This window comes from Lontra canadensis, unplaced genomic scaffold, assembly GCF_010015895.1.
Source record: "Lontra canadensis isolate GAN:19392208 unplaced genomic scaffold, GSC_riverotter_1.0 scaffold16, whole genome shotgun sequence".
Taxonomy (NCBI): domain Eukaryota; kingdom Metazoa; phylum Chordata; class Mammalia; order Carnivora; family Mustelidae; genus Lontra; species Lontra canadensis.
Window position 1 is genome coordinate 8873333 of NW_022631010.1, and position 21195 is coordinate 8894527.

Here is a 21195-nt window from a genome sequence, read left to right on the forward strand (position 1 = left end):
TGTATATGCTTTCTCTTCTAATTTCTTCTGTGTACGTTGGACAAAAAGTATAGGAAGGGGGAAATAGATTGAATGATGCAGAAGTGAGTAAAAGGACAAAAGGATGCCTCATGTGAAGAACTGGAAGGTTTGACAGATAATGGATAAAGAAATGTGGTATAGCTACATACAGTGGAATATTATGCGGCCATCAAAAATGAAATCTTACCATTTGCAACGATACGTATAGAACTAGAGGGTATTATTACTAAGTGAAATAAGTCAGAGAAAGACAACTGTCATATGATCTCACTGATATGTGGAATTTGAGAAACAATGCAGAGGATCATAGGGAAGGAGAGGAAAAAATGAAGATGAAACCAGAGAGCAGACAAACCATAAGAGACTCTTAATCTCAGGAAACAAACTGAGGGCTGCTGGAGGGGAGGGGGTTAGGGGATGGGGTGGTGTGATAGACACTGGGGAGGGTGCGTGTTGTGGTGAGCACTGTGTGTTGTGTAAGATTGATGAGTCATAGACTTGTACCCCTGAAACAAATAACACATTCTATGTTAATTTAAAAAAAGGAAAAAAGACCAAAAAAATTGGAAGCTTAAATTCTAGAGGAAAAAAAAAAAAAACAGATTTCCTAATGCCTAATGTTTGATGATAATATATACCTTTACTATAGAAATGATACATAGCAAAATGTACAGTTATACTTGGAGAAGCTATACCACCACCACCAAAAAAGTCCATCTATTGGTTTTTCTTAATAAAATGAAAAACTGCTATATTGGAAAAATCAGAAAGATGCTGTTGAACAAGGACTTGGATTCTGGTTTTTAGAGGTATCCAAACCTGCTCTGGGGCCTTGGCCAATTCTTTAATCACTCTGGATTTTAGTTTTCTTGTCTCAAATAGAAGGATTATCTGATTGGTGGGATCAGGGAAGACGACAAGATGACTAGGCAGAACACAGCATTTTTATTATAATGAATATAATGGCTTGGTGGTTTTTTTTTAAGTGAGGGGAGGAGAGAGGGAGAGAGAGAATATTAAGCAGGTTCCATGCCTATGGAGCCTGATGTGGGGCTTGATCTCACAGCCTGAAATCATGACCTGAGCTGAAATCGAGGTGGCACCCAGGTGCCCTGATTATAATGACTTTTAAGAAAAGTGGGCTTTTTTTCTAAGTGATCATGGATGCATTGAGAGACTCTTTTGGTGAGAGAAAAAGTACAAAAGATTAAAACCACCCAATTAGAAAACCTCTGGTGAATCATATACCATGTATCTTAGAATTCAAAGTCATTGTGAAGCTCACTATTAGGTAGTAATATGGAAAACAGAGATTGTATACCTGGGTGGCTCAGTCGGTTAAGCATCTGCCATCAGCTCAGGTCATCATCCTAGAGTCCTGGGATTGGGCCCCATTGGGCTCCTTGCTCAGCAGGGAGCCTGCTTCCCCCTCTGCCTGTAGCTTGTGCTTTCTCTCTCTCAGACAGACACACAAATAAATAAATATTAATTTAAAAAAAAAAAGAGATTGAGAAGGGGCCTTACCTCAACTTATGAAAGGTAGGTACATTTATGGCTTGTTTACATGTTGAAGGGTGTGTGGCCTGGTGTCTCTTCAGAGTTGGTGCGTGTTATCGAGTTCAAAAGCTATTGCTTGTTTCTTCAACCTAAACTTCATTTTTTAAAAGTTCTATTGACATGGAACTTGAATAGTAAACAAGTGAGTAAACCATTTTCTATTTGTTTTGATTCTAATCAATTTCTTCTTTCTTTTATACCTCTTAGAATGGGGAGCGCCCTGCTGTCCCGATTTGACTTGGTCTTTATCCTGTTAGATACCCCAAATGAGGATCATGATCACTTACTCTCTGAACATGTGATTGCAATAAGGGCTGGAAAGCAGAGAACTGTTAGCAGTGCCACCGTAGCTCGCATAAATAGTCAGGATTCAAACACTTCTGTACTTGAAGTGGTGTCTGATAAGCCCTTATCAGAAAGATTAAAGGTAAGCTTCTGTTTCTTAATCATTCAGATTGGTTGTGTTTGAATGTCAGAGTTTGGTATGTTGCTTATTGTAGAGCAGTGGTATGTTGCTTTCATACTGAAACCTTTTGTATTGCAATAGTAGGGTTCATGTAAACTTTAATTGAAATAATCTAAGCCAGCTAGACTCAGAGCTAGAACTACAGTGTTTGTCTTATTTGGAAAGTCTTTTAGAATTTTTTATGTTATCTAAACAAGTTATTTTAATAGAAAGATTTTATTTGCTATCCTTGTAATGTTGGGCCTTTTTATCATGCTTTAGGTAGTTCCTGGAGAAACAATAGATCTAATTCCCCACCAGCTGTTGAGAAAGTACATTGGTTATGCTCGGCAGTATGTATATCCAAGGCTATCCACAGAAGCTGCTCAGATTCTTCAGGATTTTTACCTTGAGCTTCGGAAACAGAGCCAGCGGTTAAATAGCTCACCCATCACCACTAGGCAGCTGGAATCTCTGATTCGTCTAACAGAGGTTTAAGTTCATGCCTTTTTTTTTTTTTTTTTTTTTACTTAAAAATGAGGGGAAGAAGTGATGTGATTTCTGTCCATTTCCTGCATATAATTAACTCAATTTTTCTTCGAACTAAAAGACATTAGAAATGGATGTATAAAAGTTCTTAAAAATGTTTGGTCAGGGGCGCCTGGGCGGCTCAGTCATTAAGTGTCTGCATTTGGTCCAGGTCATGATCCTGGTGTCCGGGGATCAAGCCCTGCTTCAGGCTCACTGCTCAGCAAGAAGCCTGCTTCTCCTGTTCCCTCTCCCCCTGCTTATGTTCCCTTTTTCGCTGTCTCTCTGTCAAATAAATAAATAAAATCTTTAAAAAAAAAAAAAAAAGGCAACAAAACTTCCACACCACCATTTAAAAAAAATGTTTGGTCATATCTCTTTCATAACCAAAGTAAAGCCACTTCTTTCCAGGCATGGGACTAGCACCTCCCCTGCAATTTTTCTTTTTTCCCCCTTTTATTGACATTTTAGACTCTTGGAGTATGACAAGTGGTTAGGTTAATTAAGGATTCTGAGATTCTAAGCTGAATATATGGAAACATGGAATGTGTCGGTATTTGATTTGATACATGACAGATCCATAAGGATAGTACCTATTTTTCTAACAGCAGTAACATTTATTCACAGATTCGGAATGCTAGGAGACTCTGGCAATTAAAATTAGCTGGAGTTTGGGCTTTTTGCATTTAAAATCAGATTATCCTTCTGTGTTGTTTTAACAAATTGGTTAGGCATGATTTCCTGAAAGTAAAAGACAAGGAGAAACCAAATGTATTTCATAATCAGTTTTTCTGAAATGAACACTTAGAAAGATATATGTTAGTAGATACAAACAGATTTTCATCCAGATTTTAAATGAGTGATTGTTTTCATACTCAAGTTTTCAGATAATTTTATTCCGACTTTTCATATTTTAGTCCCCCCCCAAATTAGTTTTTGTGTAAAATGAATAAATGAAATAAGCTTTGATATACTATCTGCTCAGTGTAAATATACTTTTGTTATGTAAAAATGCTTGTTTTCTTTCAAAGGCACGAGCAAGGTTGGAATTAAGAGAGGAAGCAACCAAAGAAGATGCTGAGGATATAGTTGAAGTTATGAAATATAGGTAAGATTAGCTGCTGTTTTAAATGAAATACCAGTCATCTTTTCATCTCCAATTATATATTTAATTAGGCAAAGCAAAATTATTTTTATCTAGCCCATTTGATTCTCTGAACAAACTATACTTTCTTGGTTTAAAATATCTGTGTAAATCTTTATATTAAACGTGTTTTTTGAATGGGTAATACATTCACATAGTTCTAAAATAAATGCAAGAATACATATTTTGAGAATGTTCAAAAGCAACATCATAATAGGTAAAATCATCAGCACTGAATGACTACTAACCCTTTCAACCAATTCCTAACATATTATCTTTTGTCTGGTGCGTCGGTTTAGTATTACACAGTGCCTGCACTGTCCATTTTCTTTTACATGATTCAGTACTGGTTTTGAGGGGTCTTGTAGATGAAATTTTTACCAAGCTGGCTTCATTCCCTCTCCAGTTGACTTCAGTGTGTTGGAGACTCTCCAGTTGCCATTTATAAGTAACCAGGTAGTCTAGGAATTACAAGACTGTGTCCTACAATGTGCTGCCCAAGGTTCAGTGTACTAGCATATGACATAGAAGAGTGCCCACAAATACCGGTTGTCTGCCTGACTTCTGGTAGACCAGACCAGTAAGAAACCTAGAGATTGCCCTAACAGAGATCCTTTTTTCTCACTAGAAAACTAAGTCAGTGAATCTAACCAAACTTACAGAAAATCTGGATTCTAAGCTTTTTCCCCCCGTTAAAAACAAGGTCAAGCAGTAGGGACTTCTTGTTTAATGACAAAAAGTTGCCTCTTTGTTTACATTCTTTCTGAGCATCTTGCTCTTAAACTCTCCATCTGTGTGGGTGGGGCTAACATTTCCTTTTCCATTTAATGATCTCTCAGCCTTTGGGCCTTCTGGCCTGACTCTGTGAAACAGTGTCCTGTGCTTCTACTTCCTAGACTTTTGGCTATCAGGCACATCAGGGATAAAACTACCTTGTCACCCTCTTTTACCTGTAACATTCCGTTTTTGAAGCTTCACCCTTATTGAGTTTCCATAGGCCTCAGACCCCAGCCATTGCCTCAAGCAGCCATCTGGTATTTCTCCACAATAAGTCCACTGGTCTGATTTGTTCTCATATCTGAGCATTACACTTAAGATAAATTATTCTTTCCACCTTTTCGATAAAAACGGTATATTGCTAATTTGTAATTGGTTCTGCATGTCTGAATCTTCATCTTGGACAGTGTTTACATGTACTTTTCCATCCAAGAGGAACTCTGTGGCATTTCTTATAGAACTTTATATTTGTTTCTACTTCTCAAAACTGCCTTGCTGGTAACTCTGAATTAGCCTTAGGCTGTCGCTTCAAAAAAACTTACCTCGTTGTTAACTATAAACAATACCTACGTGACATTACCAGGTTGTTTCTGTGAATTGATTGTGCTTTATTGGCTTTCATAAAAATTTTCAGATAACGAGAATAGGCTGATTCCTAGTGATTGGAATTACCTGCTGTTATCTCCATAGTGTATTTCAAGACTCATTTAAACACATTGAGACTAGATTGTGAATTAAACTTTCCGTACTTTCTGACCTTAGTCTATTACTCTGTAAGAGCAGGGACTTTATCTGTTGTATTTACCAGTGTACTTCCAGGATCCAGAATCCTACCTGCCACACAGTATGCCCTCAGTAAATATACTGTATTGATAGTAAAGTTAACTGTAGTAAATCATTTTTCAGTCAGTAACTCTTCATTTCAGAGTTTCTTTCTCTTGAGTTTTTGAATGTTTGCCCTTAATGTGTTTTTGAACCGGTAAAATTACATTTTAACTTGGAAGCAGTAGTCAAAATAAGAAAAATCTAAACTTTGATACAGTTGATCATAGCTATCAAAGCACATAGCTACAAAAACTAAATGTTTATGGGTAAAAGTTTACATAAGTTTTCTTTAAAATTAAAAATATACTTGTTAGGGTTCGTGATCAAAGGAACGAGACTGATATAAAGCGAAAATCAAACAAAGCTTTATTTCACGCCAAGCATCAAAAATCAAACTGACTGGTCAGGGCTATCTCTTACGAAAAGATAACAACGATGATTCCAACAAGGTCACTCCCAAGAAGGCCGCTCCGGACGACGCTGCTCTGCAGATGAGGCCGCTCCCCGGCTGGAGCCGCTCCCAAGAAGAGGCCACTCCCAAGAAGGCCGCTGCTGGTGAGGTCGCTCCCCGGACAGGGCCGCTCCCAAGAAGAGGCCACTCTGGAGGAAGCCGCTCCCAGGACGAGGCTGCTCCCGGTGACGAAGAGGCGATGACCGCGACGATGACAAGGAGGACAACACCGATGACAGACTCTGCTCCCCATGACGCTACTCTGACAAGGCTGCTCTGGCAAGGCTGCTCTCTAGACAAGGCTGCTCTGGCGAGGCCGCTCTGGAGGAAGCCTCTTTCCAGACGATGCTGCTCCCGCAGGGCCGCTCGCCGAGGAGGCCTCTTCCCAGACGAAGCCGCTCCCCGGAATGACACAGCTCCGGCGAGGCAGTGGCTCAGGGTTCCCGGCGAGGTTGCTGCCGGCTAGGCCATTCCCCGCGGCGCCACTGCCGAGGGTCGCAGTGTGTGGGCGGGGCCGCTGGCATCAGGGCCACTGGCGTCTCGGTGCTGGTGGCACAGGACCGCTGGTGGCGCGGGACCTCTGGCGTCTCAACCGCTGGCAGCTGGACCGCTGGCGGCTCGGGGCCACAGGCGTCAGGACCGCCGGCGGTGCGGGACCGCTGGCACCTGGACCGCTGGCGGCGTGGGTCTGCTGGTGGCTCCGCTGCTCCCCCCGGTGCCGCTGCCGAAGCCACGGTGTGGGCGGGGCTGCTCGCGTTTGGGCCGCCGGCGGCTCAGGACTGCTGGCGTTGGGACCGCTGTGGCGCGGGGCCGCCGGCGGCACTTATAGCTCTTACAAGAGCTGTTACAGCTCTTCTTCTTCTCCCGCTGACTCTTCTCTCTGCTGCTCCCGCCGACTCTTCTGCTGCTTCTTCCTTTTCTTCTGACAGCTCTCCTCCTTTCCTTCGCCAGCCTCCCCAAACCTTTATGGGGGTAGTTGAGCCCCGCCCCTACACAGGTAGCCAATTGAATCCTAATTCACACAGTGGATATACCCATGCCACACCGATTGGACGTCTCCACCCAGCCTGCCCCGCCCCTGCTTCCGGGGTCCACAAGCTAGTTCCTCTGGGAGGGGCAGGCCCTTACAATACTAAGAAGGGGGCACTCTTGGGTGGCTCAGTTGGTTAAGCGACTGCCTTTGGCTCAGGTCATGATCCCAGGGTCCCGGGATTGAGTCTCGCATTGGGCTCCTGCCTCAATGGTGAGCCTCCTTCTACCTCTGACCCTCTCCTCCCTCATGCTGTTTCTCACTCTCTCTCTCAAATCAATCTTTTTTTTTTTAAAAATATACTAGGAAGTACCGGAGAATAGAGCCATCTTGAAAGATGAAAGAAGATTGAGTTTTTTCTCTTTCAGGAAAGTGGCTCAGATATTTATAAATCTTCACATCTGAACCCATATAGCTCAGATTCACATCCTACATATGCCACTCATTGGCTCTGTAACCTTTGGCAAATAACTTACCTTACTAGACTTTCCTTCTTCATCTGTAAAATGGGAATAAGAATAGTCCCTAAATCAGAGGGTTGTTGGGCTAAATGGGATAGGATATGGTGGTTAAATATAATTAAGGTGAACATAAGTTGTTAATAATTAACACAATAGCATAAAGCATTTTTGAAAAGTATCTTATGAGAAATAAGCTCTTGTTCTGTTATGGAATGGGGACTGGATCCTGGACAAAAAAACCAAGCAGCATTCGGAGACCTTGAAGGATCACGGAGGTTTATTTTATGCTGGCAGGCTCAGAGGAGAGTAATCTCTCTAGGTCTGAGCCCCAAGCACAAACAAAGGGGGTAGGTTATACACTTTTACTTCCATATCTGTGCCACTCTTATGGCTGTGGCCTGTGGGGCTAGGTGGGGCTAGAGGAAAATCTGGAATGGCCCTAGGGCCGGGACTTGGATTCCCTTGCTGGATTGGTCGGCCACCTCAGAACACAGGTTTATCATTCCCCCCCTTTGATGCCCTTTTAAACACCTGGTTTAGAGGGTATCATTTTTATTATCTGTGGGGCAATAGTAAGGAGCAGCTGGAGTCTGATCTTGGCAATGTGTGATAAGCCTGGTAAGGGCATTAAAAATACAAGGACCAAATGCTACTGTGAGGAGGAGCATAAGGAGGGGGCCGATGAGGGGGGTGAACCAAGGGAACCATTTGCTAGTAACGGTAATGCGAGAGTTGAGAGGTCCCCCCACCCCCGCCCCCACCAACGCCAGGTCAGGCAAGCTAAAGGCAGTGAGGAGGAACAGCACACCACGTAGCAGAAAACGAGGACTGACTAGGGTCAGGAAAATCATGGTGAAATGTGTTTAGGAGTAGACCTCAGTTGTGGGTCCACAACCTTAGTTAGAGGGAGCCATTGTGGCTAGCCGGACAGCAGATAAAACCTGTGGACAAAAAAGGGCAGTAAAACACCCTAGGGTTACTCAGTAAACAACAATAATGGCAAGTCTCTGGGGGAAAGTCCAGTCAGAAGGGGCAATAGTATAGAGTCCAACCCCTAGGATGAGGAATATGCTGATGAGAGCTAGGGACCACGGCAAGCAGGTGTTCATTATTTGGTGGGGTCTCGTCAGAGATGAAGCCAGAGTGGATCTGTAGGGTTTGACTGGACTTACCACTGGTGTGGCTCGTCATCTGAGTGATGGGCTTTTTTTCATTCTGGAGTGTTGGACCCATAGGATGATACCAGAAATCTTAAGGGTAGTAGAGGTGGTTAGAACAACAGTGTGAGACCCTATCCACTGTGGTTTGAGGGGGTCCTTTTTTTAATCTTTGATCTACACTGCCTAGAAGGAGTGTACCTGGGACCCTAAGGAGATTGGGGCCCTCTCAGGGCCTTTGTAATTATTTAAGGTGGCCCCAGGGCCTGAAGGTGTGTTTTTTTTTGTTTGTTTTTTGTTTTTTTTAATCTCCAATTTGATGTAAGTTTCCTGGAAGGCTCCCCAGGCATGGTGGAGGCCATCCATACGCTAATTTGAAAGGGGAGTAATGTAGAGTCCCAGGTGTGCAGCAGGCATGTGGGAGGCGGGTAGCAGATTTGGCCATGGGAGGCTAGTCTCCTGACAAAACTTTGCTAAGGTTCCCTTGAGGGTGTGATTCATTTGCTGTTTTCCCTGAGCTTTGTGGCTAGTAGGCAGTGTGAAGTCTCCAGGAGATGCTGAGACTTGGTTAAGACCTGTACAGTGTCTGCTACAGTGCGGGCCCACTCTCACTATGGATTGTTAATGGCAGGCTGAACTGGGGCACGATCTCCCACAAGAGGACTTTGGCTACTTCCTGGCTTCACTCCATCCTGGTCGGGAAGATTTTGACCCATCCAGAGCATATGTATACTTTTATTAGGAGATATTTGAATCCACTGCTTGGCTGCACGTTTGTGAAGTCTATTTCTAGATCTTTGAAAGGGGTTACTTACATCCCCGGACACCTGGCGGGCGGGGGCTGCGGTGCAGGTCGAGCATTATTTTTAGCAAATGTTATGCATTGCTCACTGGCTGCTCCACATAGTGCTGGCTGCTGGCTGATGTAGTAGTACTTTTTGGAGGGCCTGTAAAGCAGTTTTTTCCAGGTGGGGGAGTTTGTGGTATTTTTTGACTAGATGTCTTCCTGTTGCTGTTGAGATGAAGACATGCCCATCTGGCATCATCCACCAACTCTTTTTAGTCCAGGTGGCCCCCTCAGCCATGTCCTTACTGGCTGTGGTCTTGGCAGCCAGGTGATTTCCCCGTGCTATGGAGTTGTCTCCTTTCAGGTGTCCCTTACAGTGCAGGATTGCTATTTCTCTTGGAAGCCAGATGGCTTTGAGGAGTTTTAGTATCTCTTTGTTTTTGATAGCTTTTTCTGAGGCAGTTAGAGGCCCCTCTCCTTGTAGATGGCCCCCTGTATATGCACAGTAGCAAAGACGAACCAAGAGTCAGTGTGGATGTTGACCCACTTGCCTTCATTGAGGGTGAGGGCTCCGACTAAGGTGTATAGTTACGCCTGTTGTGCTGACTGTGCAGCTGGTAATGCCTTAGCGTTGAAGACTTCCGTGCTTGTGGTCACTGCATAATCTGCTTTCTGGGCACCTTCTTGTAGGTAACTGCTGCCATCACTGAACAGCACAAGCTCTGGGTTTTTTATGGCTTGATCCTGTAAGCCTGGACAGCTTGCATAGACTTTATCAGTTACTTTGGAACCCTTATAGTCTGGTTCCCCTTCTTCCGTGGGGAGAAAGGTTGCTGGGTTTAATGTTCTTACTGTTTTGGATTCTCTGCAGAGGAGCCTTTGGTATCGTGTTAGCCGAGAGCTGGAAAGGAAGCGGTGCCCGTGTGTTCATGAGGGTCACAACTGTATGAGGAACCTTGACATTAAGTTTTTACCCTGGGGTGAGCTTGTCTGCCTCCTTAATGAGTAGGACTGTGACTGCTAGCACCCTGAGGCATGGTGGCTGGCTAGCCTGCTGCCACAGAGTCCAGTTGCTTTGACAGATATGCAACTGGCCTCTGCCAGGGCCCAACAGTCTGGGTGGGTACCCCGAGTTCTTTTTTGTGTATAAAGAGATTGAAGGGTTTTTCTTACGTAGTAGGCCCAGGGCTGGAGCCCACCCCAAGAAAGCCTTTATCTCTGTGAAGGCAACCTTTGCTTCCTCAGTCCAGGCAGGGGGTTCTCGATTTGGTCCCCCTGAGAGATCACAGAGGGGTCTTCTTATTGCTGAGAACCCAGGAATCCAGATGCGGGAGACTCCTGCAGCCCCCAGGAATTCTTGTAGGCCCCCCTTTTTTTCTAGGGTTATGGCAAATAGATGACTTTCTTTTTCTCTGGCCCTAGTTCTCTCTTCTCTTTGGTGAGGAGGAAACTGAGAGATTGGACCTGTTGTTGGCAGATGTGTGCCTTCTTCCATGAGGTTAGGTATCCCCAGTTTGACAGGAGCTGTGGAGGGCCTTTGTGCCTTTTGTGCAGTCTTCTTGTGTGTCACTAGCGAGGAGGAGGTCATCCACATACTGGAGGAGGATGCATGGATTTGGGACCACTGTAGGGAAACAGCTACCTCATTGATGGCCCGCAGGACCAGGTCCTCACCTGACAAGTCTCTTTTGAGTCTGGCAGGAACAGCAGAGCAGGGCTGGTCCAAGGTGACCAGGTGGGAGACTGCCAAAGATTAGGCAGGGTGCACTTTCTCCGTTACAACCCCTTGTTCCGTCCCAAACTGGTGGCAACAATGGGCCAGTGCGGTTGGGTTTCCCAGTGAGGGAACCAAATGTTACGGAACACGGACTGGATCCTGGCCAAAAAATCACATGAAACTCAGAGACCTTGAAGGATCAGAGCTTTATTTTACACCGGCAAGCTCAGAAGAGAGTAATCTCACAAGGTCTTAACCCCAAGCACAAACAAAGGGGTTATTTTGTACACTTTCACTTCCGTATCTGTGCCACTCTTGTGGCTGTGGCCAGTGGGGCTAGGGGAAGAACTGGAATGCCCCTGGGGCTGGGACTGGGATTCCTTTTCTGGATTGGTTGGTCACCTCAGAACAGAGATTTTATCAGTTCATTATATTTATTTACATTAATTAAATTACATGTATTATCTATTACAGTCTTATTTGGATGATTCATTCCTATTTGTACAGCTTTCTCTTTCATGTGGGCTCTTACTGTTCAGGGAGCAAAATGATTATGTTTTAGAAACCCTGTAAACTCATTGCTGTAAGCTCCTTAAGGGCAAGAATTATAACTGTTTTATTCACCACTACAAATCTACTGCCTAGCAGGTGACGAATTTGTATTTGATTAACCAATTCTGGATTTAAATAACATTTTTGCCTATAAGCCATGATCTGTTCCATTGTACAGGCAGGGAATCAGCCACAGAACTGGATTACAGATGATGGCTAATTTTATCTCTGGTGTTTTCAGACTTCTGGCTAAAATCTACTATAAAGTACATATGTCTTTCTTTGATGATACTGTGAAAATAAGAGGAAGCAGCAGAGAACTAGTGGATCCTTTCATTTCTGTCATGACTGCAAGTCTGCAGAACCCTTCTAGTTCATTCCCATGGTATTTTTAAACATCTTTCACTTGTCAGATGCTTCCCTAGGAACTGGGAACATATCTTTATCCTCTAGAGCCTAAATTTAATATGTTTAGAATTTCTTTTTTTCATGAATCAAAAAGAATGTTCCAGGTATTTATATCACAGTTTATCAACTTTGTATTCTTAAGCTTTTCTCTTCTCAAATGTACAAGTTTCTTAAAAGTGGTAACTATGTCTAAAAATGTCTTTATCTCCACATAGTTCAAACCATAGTGAATTTCATTGTGGCCATTCAGTCAGTACATGTTTAAATTTTTGCTACATGAGCCTCATGGTTATGTACACATTTTTCTTCTTATAACCTGAGACAAAAAATTTTGTAGCCATGCCACATTGTGTAACTTTGTTTTTCTCTCCTCTCACTAAGTATGCTAGGAACTTATTCTGATGAATTTGGGAACCTAGATTTTGAGAGATCCCAGCACGGTTCTGGAATGAGCAACAGGTCAACAGCAAAAAGATTTATTTCTGCTCTCAACAACATTGCTGAAAGAACTTACAATAATTTATTTCAATTTCAACAACTTCGGCAGATTGCCAAAGAACTAAACATTCAGGTATGATAAGCCAAATGCTTAATACATCTTTTTTATGACAATCCCATGAGGTCTTTAATAAGTATAGAGCTTTTAAATTTCAAAAGATTTGGGGGCACCTGGGTGGCTCAGTGGGTTATGCCTCTGCCTTCAGCTCAGGTCATGGTCTCAGGGTCCTGGGATTGAGCCCCGCATCGGGCTCTCTGCTCAGCAGGGAGGCTGCTTCCTCCTCTCTCTCTCTGCCTGCCTCCTCCTATTTGTGATCTCTCTCTGTGAAATAAATAAGTAAAATCTTTAAAAAAAAATTTTTTTTTCAAAGGATTTGGATGACTATGGAAAACAGTACAAAATTTCCCCAAAAATTAAAAATAGAATTATGCTATGATCCAACAATCACACTATTGTGCACTTATCCAAAAGATACAAAAACACTAATTGAGAGTATATATGCACCCCTATATTTATCACAGCATTATTTACAGTAGCCAAATTATGGAAGCAACCTAAGTGTCCATCTATAGATGAATGGATAAAGAAGAAACAGTATGTGTGTATACACACACACACACACACACACACACACACACACACACACCTGGAATATTACTCAGCCATTAAAAAATGACATCTTGCCATGTGCAACATGGATGGAGCTAGACAGTATAATGCTAAGTGAAATAAGTCAGAGAAAGACAAATACCATATGATTTCACTCATGTGTGGAATTTAAGAAACAAACAAAAAAAGAGAAGGAAAGACAAACCAAAAACAGACTCCTAACTATAAAGAACAGATGGCTACCAGAGGGGAGGTGGGGGGAGGGGATGGGTAAAATAGGTGAAGGGGATTAAAAGTACACTTTACCAGGTATACCTGGCTGGCTCAGTCAGTGGAGGATGCAACTCTTGATCTCAGGGTTGCATGTTCAAGCCCCACACTTGGGTGTAGAGATTACTTAAAAAAATAAAAATCTTTAGGAGCGCCTGGGTGGCTCAGTCAGTTAAGCATGTGACTCTTGATTTGGCTCAGGCCATGATCTCAGGTGTTCAGACTGAGCCCCAAGTTTGGCTCTGCACTCAGCAGGAAGTCTGCTTAAGATTCTGTCTCCTGGGGTACCTGGGTGGCTCAGTCATTAAGCGTCTGCCTTCGGCTCAGGTCATGATCACAGAGTTCTGGGATCGAGTCCCACATTGGGCTCCCTGCTCCGCCGGAAGCCTGTTTCTCCCTCTCCCACTTCCCCTGTTTGTATTCCCTCTCTCGCTGTCTCTCTCTCTCTGTCAAATAAATAAATAAAATCTTTAAAAAAAAAAATGATTTTGTCTCCCCCTTTCCCTCTGTCCCTCCCACTCCCGTATGTGCTCAATTACAGGTGCATTCTCTCTCTCAAATAAATAAGTAAATCTTTAGAAAAAATTAAAAATAAATCTTTTTTTTTTAAGTACACTTATTATGAGAGGACTAAATAATATGTGGAATTGCTGAATCACTCTACGGTACCCCTGAAATGAATATAACACTAGTAACTATTTCTGGAATTAAAATTTAAAAAATAAAATGGAGATTGAAAAAAATAATATTTGGATGAAAAGAATGGAATAGGGTTTTTTGGAGAATTTCAAAATATAAGCTTATTTTCTTTAAGCTATGAAATGAGCTGCTCAGAGCTTTTTTAAAAAGTTGTTATCTAAAACACACACTTACCTCTTTTTCAGTATCTTGACAATTGGGAGAAACACGGCAAGACTCACTTTCCATATTTCTCTGACCGTCCCATGTGGGCACGTCATCTTAACATCTTTGAATCTCAGTTTCCTCATTTGTTAAATAGACATATTCCACCTGCTCTATGTACTTAAAAGTTTTAGTGAAAATGTATGTAAGCACACAAAAGTTTACACAGAAAATTGCCCACTTGATTTCAGAATTGAAGCTTGTCTAATTTTTGTTTTGAAGCTAATCTAAAACAAAAATAAAAAATACTCTGGGGGTGCCTGTGTGGCTCAGTCAGCTAAGCATCTGCCTTCCGCTCAGGTCATGATCCCAGGGTCCTGGGATCGAGTCCTGTATTGGGCTTCCTGCTCAGCAGGCAGCCTGCTTCCCCCTCCCTCTCTGCCTCTCCCCCAGCTTGTGCTATCTCTCTCAAATAAATAAAATCTTAAAAATACTCTGGATCCTGGAGTTTTTATTTTTTATTGGCTCAGCTAATCAACTAGAATAGAATCTCAGAATTGAAAGCTCATATGTAAGCAGTTTTCTCTGAGGAAATAAAAATAAATTTATTTGCCCAAGAAACTTGAGATTTGTATATATCTGTTTGAGAGATTCATTTTATAAATCATATTTTTGCATATTACTTAATGGGCTGTTTTTTTTATATTTTATTCCAGGTTGCTGATTTTGAAAATTTTATTGGATCACTAAATGACCAAGGTTACCTCTTAAAAAAAGGCCCAAAGGTTTACCAGCTTCAAACTATGTAAAAGGACTACCAAACCAGCACCTCCAGGGATTATTAGCAGTTTAAAACCATCTCAGTAATAAAGAATATGTTAAAAAAAAAATACCGTTCTCTAGAAAATGACATGCTAAAAGTAATAGGAAAAGAGTGTTAATTTAAAAAGTAACAGAGTCAGGTGCTTATTTTTTACAGCTTTTCTGAAAGATTAAAAATAAATTGTTCATATTTTTAAATGATATGTAGTTTTATTTTTGAACTCTTATTCTTAGAAATATTTCATAGTTTTTTCTTTTTATATTAAATGTTCCATCTGGGTAAGTATTTGCATCTTAAAGTTTAAATAGTTCTGACATACAAATACTGAATATCTTTCCAGAAATAAATTGAAACCAACTTTCCAAAACAAATTGGAAATATTTTATATTGACATATTTAACTTAACATCTTAGCTACTGAAAAAAATCTTAAATGATATGTTCTATTACCAAAGTTAAATATGCACCTGTTTTAAGTCAGTAGCTGTACAACACTTATATTAAAAAACCAAGCAGCCTCATTAACTTACTTACTACACAAAAAGTGAAAATGCTCTTCTAAACCCTTCTGCATGCACACAATTTCCCATTTCGTTCCAATTTAGTTATATGTCATGATCTTATGTTAAATCTACATTTAGCCTCAACATTATTATGACTATTGAATATCACTCATTTCCTTTCTTGTACCAGACTTTTTTGTTTTCCTTAGAGTTAATAATCAGTTTTTCAACCATTTAACTTTCTCTGTATCTACCACTAATTTGGCCCAGAGGCTCCACTGCAAGGCTATGTCTCCTCTTAGAACATATAAATAAGAGGTGCCTGGGTGGCTCAGTGGGTTAATGCCTCTGCCTTTGGCTCAGCTCATGATCTTGGGGTCCTGGGATCAAGCCCCACATTGGGCTCTCTGCTCAGTGGGGAGCCTGCTGCTTTCTCTCTCTGCCTGTCTCTCTGCCTACTTATGATCTCTGTCAAATAAATAAATAAGATATTTTTTAAAAAAAAAAGGTGCGAACAAATCAAATAGTCTATTTTAATTTCTTGGGGACATTTCTCCTGGTTCTCTCTAGCATTTTCCAGTCTGAACTACATAGCTGTCATTTTGGGACTTCTCATTTTCTGTCTCATTTCCTAACTTTTACGTCTTTTTCTTGTTTCACTGCCTCCTTTTGGTAGAACCCATCTTCTAGTAGCTTCCTGAGAACAGTTCATTAGGCACATTCTACCCTTCCCTCTGGATTGATAGTTTGGGCATAAAATTTTAGTTTGTAAAACTAAAAATAGATGTTGCTCTATTATTTCTAGTTTACAGTGTTCCTGTTTAGAAATGCAAGGCCATTAATTGTTTTTATTCTTGCCACATGATCTTTTTTATCTTGAGAAGGTACTGGGACTTTCCCTTTTCCCAGGTATTCTGAAATGTTATTATGTTTCATAGCTATCCTGGTAGTTTCTTATGCCAAAAATATTGGTGTTACCTTTACCTCTTTTTTTCCTCTTACCCTCATATTAGTCCATCAAAAAATTCACTCAGCACTTTTAATTACTTCTAGTTCCATTATCCTGGACCAAACCACGTCTCTCATCTCACTTTGTAAGGACAAAGACTTTGCTTCATTCTGTAACCGCTGCCCCAACAGGTAAAACAATATTCTGATACATATGCCATGAAGTCAATACACATAAATGGGTGATTATAAACCTTATAAATAAGGACACAGAACTTAACCAAAGTACGTAAACAACTTGATTTAAGAAGATGAAAATTTTCAAGAGAATACAAAAGGTTTCTAGCAAGAGATGGAGGCATTTTCCCCTTTCTCTCCTGTGAAGTTGCTCACAACCAAAAAGGAGACTGAAAAATAAAAATAGAGAGTCCATCTTCTGTGAACTAGAAGACAACTAGTCCCCAAACCCAACACACTAGGAAAAGCTGCCAAAAGCTATCGGGATGACCCAGACAGCCTTCCAAGGGGGAGGAGGCTGAGATGGTGCCTGGTGGTGAATACTGTAGAAGAAACCAACAAAGCCTATTTCTTAAAACGTACTTTACACACATTTTGGGGTAGAAAAAAAAAAAAAAAACAACCCGTTTGCAGTCGTGCGGGTATGGCATATAGGTTAGCAGCAGCAGCTACTCCGGATCTTGCTGGAGTACAGAAATTGATGGAGAGAGGTTGTAGTACATAGTAGCCTATACTGTGAACTAGAACACACAGTATATATAGCCATGTAAATATACTGCATTGTGTTGTTCAAAGAAGAAGAAAATAGATACTGTTTAAAAAGTCAAAGGTGAGAACTATAATAGGGAGAAACTTACAGGGGAAAAGATGATAATTATCAGAAGAATCTCCTCTGGTTTTCTTCCATCTTTTGTTGTTTATTTTGTTTCAGTTAATCACAAGGCCAAACTAGCAGCCAAAATTGTTTACATCTCCTCTGTGATCCCGGCTTTTGCAACTAACAGCCTCCAACCACAAACCCCAACACTTGTGTTTCACTTCCTCCCCAGTAAAGGCCATCCCCACCTAAAAACTTCCCACAACTATAGCAATAAAGGCCTAGGGTTCCCCTCACTCTTGTCTCCTGACCAACCTGGGTGCTTCCCCATGTGGCCCTTTGTGACATGGTATGCCTCCTTCTCTTAGTAAATGTAATTAATGCTTTCCAAAAGTGGTTGTCTCTTGTCTGTCAACTCATACCTGATTAAAACAAATCTCAGGTACAAATTTTAGAACAAAAACAGCAAGAAAACATTACATCATGAAAAGTTTTTTTTTTTTTTAAGATTTTAATTATTTATTTGACAGAGATCACAAGTATGCAGAGAGGCAGGCAGAGAGAGGAAGGGAAGCAGGCTCCCCGCTGAGCAGAGAGCCCGATGCAGGGCTCCATCCCAGGACCCTGGGATCATGATCTGAGCTGAAGGCAGAGGCTTTAACCCACTGAGCCACCCAGGCACCCCTCATGAAAAGTTTTTAAAAAAAGAGCCTAACATAATCATGATGTTAACTTAAACCTAAGTATGTCACATTAATAAATGTAAATAGACTCATCTATTGAAACAAAAAGATTTTCAGATGGGTTCACAAACTGTTGTAAGCAAGATACACCTAAATAAATGTCATGTATTATCTGCAAGCTAACTCTAATCCCGGGAAACTCAGAATACCACTGTAGATTAGAGTGGAGTGGTGGAGCTATGGGGAGTAGCTACTGAACCGAACAATGCCTTTCACATCTTACCCCATGTTCACACTCTCACCTTGATTCCCACTGCTCCGCTGTTCCTCACTCAGTCTGCTTCAGTCATGATGGTCTCTGCTGGTTCTAGAACATCCCGGGTACATTTCCTATCTGAGGGCTTTTGCACATGCTGTTTCTACCATCCAATATGCTTTTCCACCAGAAAGCCACGTGGCTCATCCTCCCAACTCATCTGGGTCAAATGTCACCTTCGTAGTGCCATCTTTCCTAGACACTGTTTAAAACTGCACTCCGCCCCCTCCTCCCCTCCAACCTTACCTTCCTTCCTGCTTTGTTTCTCTGTAGCAATCAGTACAATCTAATATACTATGTAGTTTATTCATCTTTTTTATGTTTCTTTAGTTTGGCTAGAATGTAAGCTCCATAGGGATAGGAATTTTTTACTATTATCTTCACTGTTAAGTCTCCGGTCTCTATAGCAGATAGCCCAAAGCATCTGGCCTTAGGGAACACTGGAATGGACCATGAAGATTCAGTTATGGTACCAGCTAGGTGACAATACCTTGCAAGTCTGGGGTACCATCCTAGCGCCCACTTTATGGTTCTGTTTCTCCCACAGCCAGAAGACACGGGCCTAGGAACCAAGGTACAAATTTTAGAACAGTTTTACTGTTACTTCTAATGACCATTCATAAAGTTTTTCTTTTGCATCCCCATAAAATTGGGCTTTACTAGCTAGAGGTCTTACTATCTGGAGGAGGAATACATCTGTCAGAGGGACACAGCAATGGGCCCACTGAACTGCAAGTTGAGACGGAAGTAGAAAACAAAAAGAGGATTAATGGGTTTACCTGAGAATGAGGGGGAAACTGAGTCACTCCTCTAAATGGGGGCGTGGGGGACATTTCTGAATCTCAAAAAGAATCTTCTGGGGCAGCTCCTACTATATTCACATCCACCAGTAAGGGATGATGGAAGGCTACAGGCAAGAGCTCCGTAGGCTCAAACTCCTCAGGAATGAAGCTTTGAGTCACTCCACAAGGTAAAGAATTCAGAGCAGCTGAGATGCTGACTGAGCAAAAAGGGAGTAAGGAATGGGAATGGAGGAAGATAGTTCTAAACATTAACAACTACTTCATGGCCCTCATGACCAGTTGGGGAGAGCTCTGCACTGTACATTAACCAATTTACCTTCCCCTGTTATTTCCCTCTCGTGTTTTAAATGGATTGGTGATAATTAACTTGACAATTTAGTCCTAAGGATAGAGGTTATCAAGGTGAGAATGCAGCCGAAACAGAAGAGGAACATGTACCACATAGTCAGTGATGGGCCTGTATGAATAACTCTCCTTTTATAAAGGAGGGGAAAAAGGGTTCTTGCATTAATGTGTTATAGTTGCTATTATTATACAGAAGGTTATGAATGGGTGGAATTTTGTATATGCATATTGCCGAGCCAAAGAGGTGATGGTCGTGAATACAGAGATTTGATATCCAACCTTCATTCCTACCTCCTGGTAGGCTTTCCTATCACACAGAGACTAGGAAGCAAAGAAACCTGACATTTCCACACTCCTTTTGCAGCTAGCATTCTGAGTGAGAGCTGGCTTGCACTGATGAGACGTCCTGTGTGGGATTTGGAAGGTGGAAGTGAGGAGAGAACCATCTTCCTCCAACATGGCATATGCAGTCGAGACATTTAATTTCTCTGCACCAGAATCCTAGCAGTAGTTGTGAAGCAGCTGGGGGGTGATGGCAGCAGCCCCCATTCTCCACCTTCCTCACTGTCATGGGGGTAGTGGCTCCTGCAGCAAGCCAGACCTTCAACATTTTCCTGGGAGTCAGCTCTGGAGACCCAGCACAGAGCGCCCACGCCTCCACCCTTCCAACAATATGACAAGCACCCAATTCCATTGTGCATTCCTTCTTCTTACTGTGGTTACCGTCGTTTGTGTTTCCAGCAACTAAGCCCTCACAGATTCATCCTTATCCAAAGCATTCCACCCAGATCATTACACGATACTTATGGTTAGAAGGCAACATTAATTCACACAAACTGCATACTGGCTTTATTTAAAGTTATGGAGGTAACCATTAGAACTAAAAACAGACAAGATGTATTAGGTTTGCTCTAGGGAGTCGGCCTGGGGATGGAAAGGTAGAGTGTACCTATTGATTTCCATCATCAGCTTTTCTCCACGGTGGAATTAGTTACCATGTGTATATACAGCTTCGATCGTCAGGTTCTAGTCCCCAGAACCTATGACTATGTTGGCTTACATGGCAAAGGAAAATTAAGGTTGCTGATCCTAAATTTTAGCTGATCCTAAAATTGGGAGACAGGCCTGATATAATCAGACGTAACCTTGAAAGTGGCAGAGGGAGGCAGAACGACAGCGTCAGTGAGAGGAAGACTGCAGGAAAAAGGCACAACACATGCAACACATTGGCTTTTCCGACAGAGGGAGGAGGCATCAGACAAGGAATGTGGGTGGGCTCTGGAATCTGGAAAAGGCAAGGAAACAACCCCCTAGAGAGGAACACAGCCCTGTCAGCGCCTTGACGTTTAAAGCCCAGGGAGACCCGCGTCAAACTCTGACCTACAGAACTCTAAGGTCATAAATTTGTGTGAAGGCACTAAGTGTGTGGCAATGTATTGCAAGTAGCAACAGGACACTAATACAACATCTCATACATGATATTCTAACAGTAGCGGCCAAAATGTAGTCATAACGCTGAAAACCTGCTAGAGGAAAAAAAAAAAAAAGGCAAGTCATGTCATTCTGTTGTCTCCTGCTCTCTGAATGCTGAATAATTGCTCAGTGAAAAAAACTCTCAGCTAAAATTTCAGTTGTGGAAGTTTTTAACATTTTTTAAAAAAAGATTTTATTTATTTGACAGAGAGAGGTTACAAGCAGTCAGAGAGACAGGCAGAGAGAGAGGGGGAAGCAGGTTCCCTGCTGAGCAGAGAGCCCAATGCGGGGCTTGACCCCAGGACCCTGAGATCATGACCTGAGCCAAAGGCAGAGGCTCCACCCAATGAGGCACCCAGGCTTTTTTAATATTTTGTTATTGACAC

The 21195-nt window shown here is 42.0% G+C and overlaps 1 protein-coding gene and 1 long non-coding RNA gene across 5 annotated transcripts in view; one reads left to right on the forward strand and one right to left on the reverse strand.

The window, feature by feature from the left end:
* Positions 1–15104, forward strand: part of MCM8 (minichromosome maintenance 8 homologous recombination repair factor) — a 46893-nt gene extending 31789 nt beyond the window's left edge. For 3 of the 4 annotated variants that reach the window (XM_032859149.1, XM_032859150.1, XM_032859153.1), the window contains 5 exons: positions 1786–2005; positions 2306–2515; positions 3583–3659; positions 12242–12431; positions 14798–15104. In XM_032859149.1, coding sequence (XP_032715040.1) covers positions 1786–2005; positions 2306–2515; positions 3583–3659; positions 12242–12431; positions 14798–14890 — 790 coding nt within the window. In that variant the 3' untranslated portion in view covers positions 14891–15104. Of the gene's footprint in view, positions 1–1785; positions 2006–2305; positions 2516–3582; positions 3660–7450; positions 7710–12241; positions 12432–14797 lie in introns of those variants that run through there. The other variant, XM_032859152.1, reaches the window with a different exon arrangement.
* Positions 1–21195, reverse strand: part of LOC116868625 — a 29542-nt gene that overhangs the window by 2593 nt on the left and 5754 nt on the right. The gene's annotated exons all lie outside the window — the stretch shown is intronic.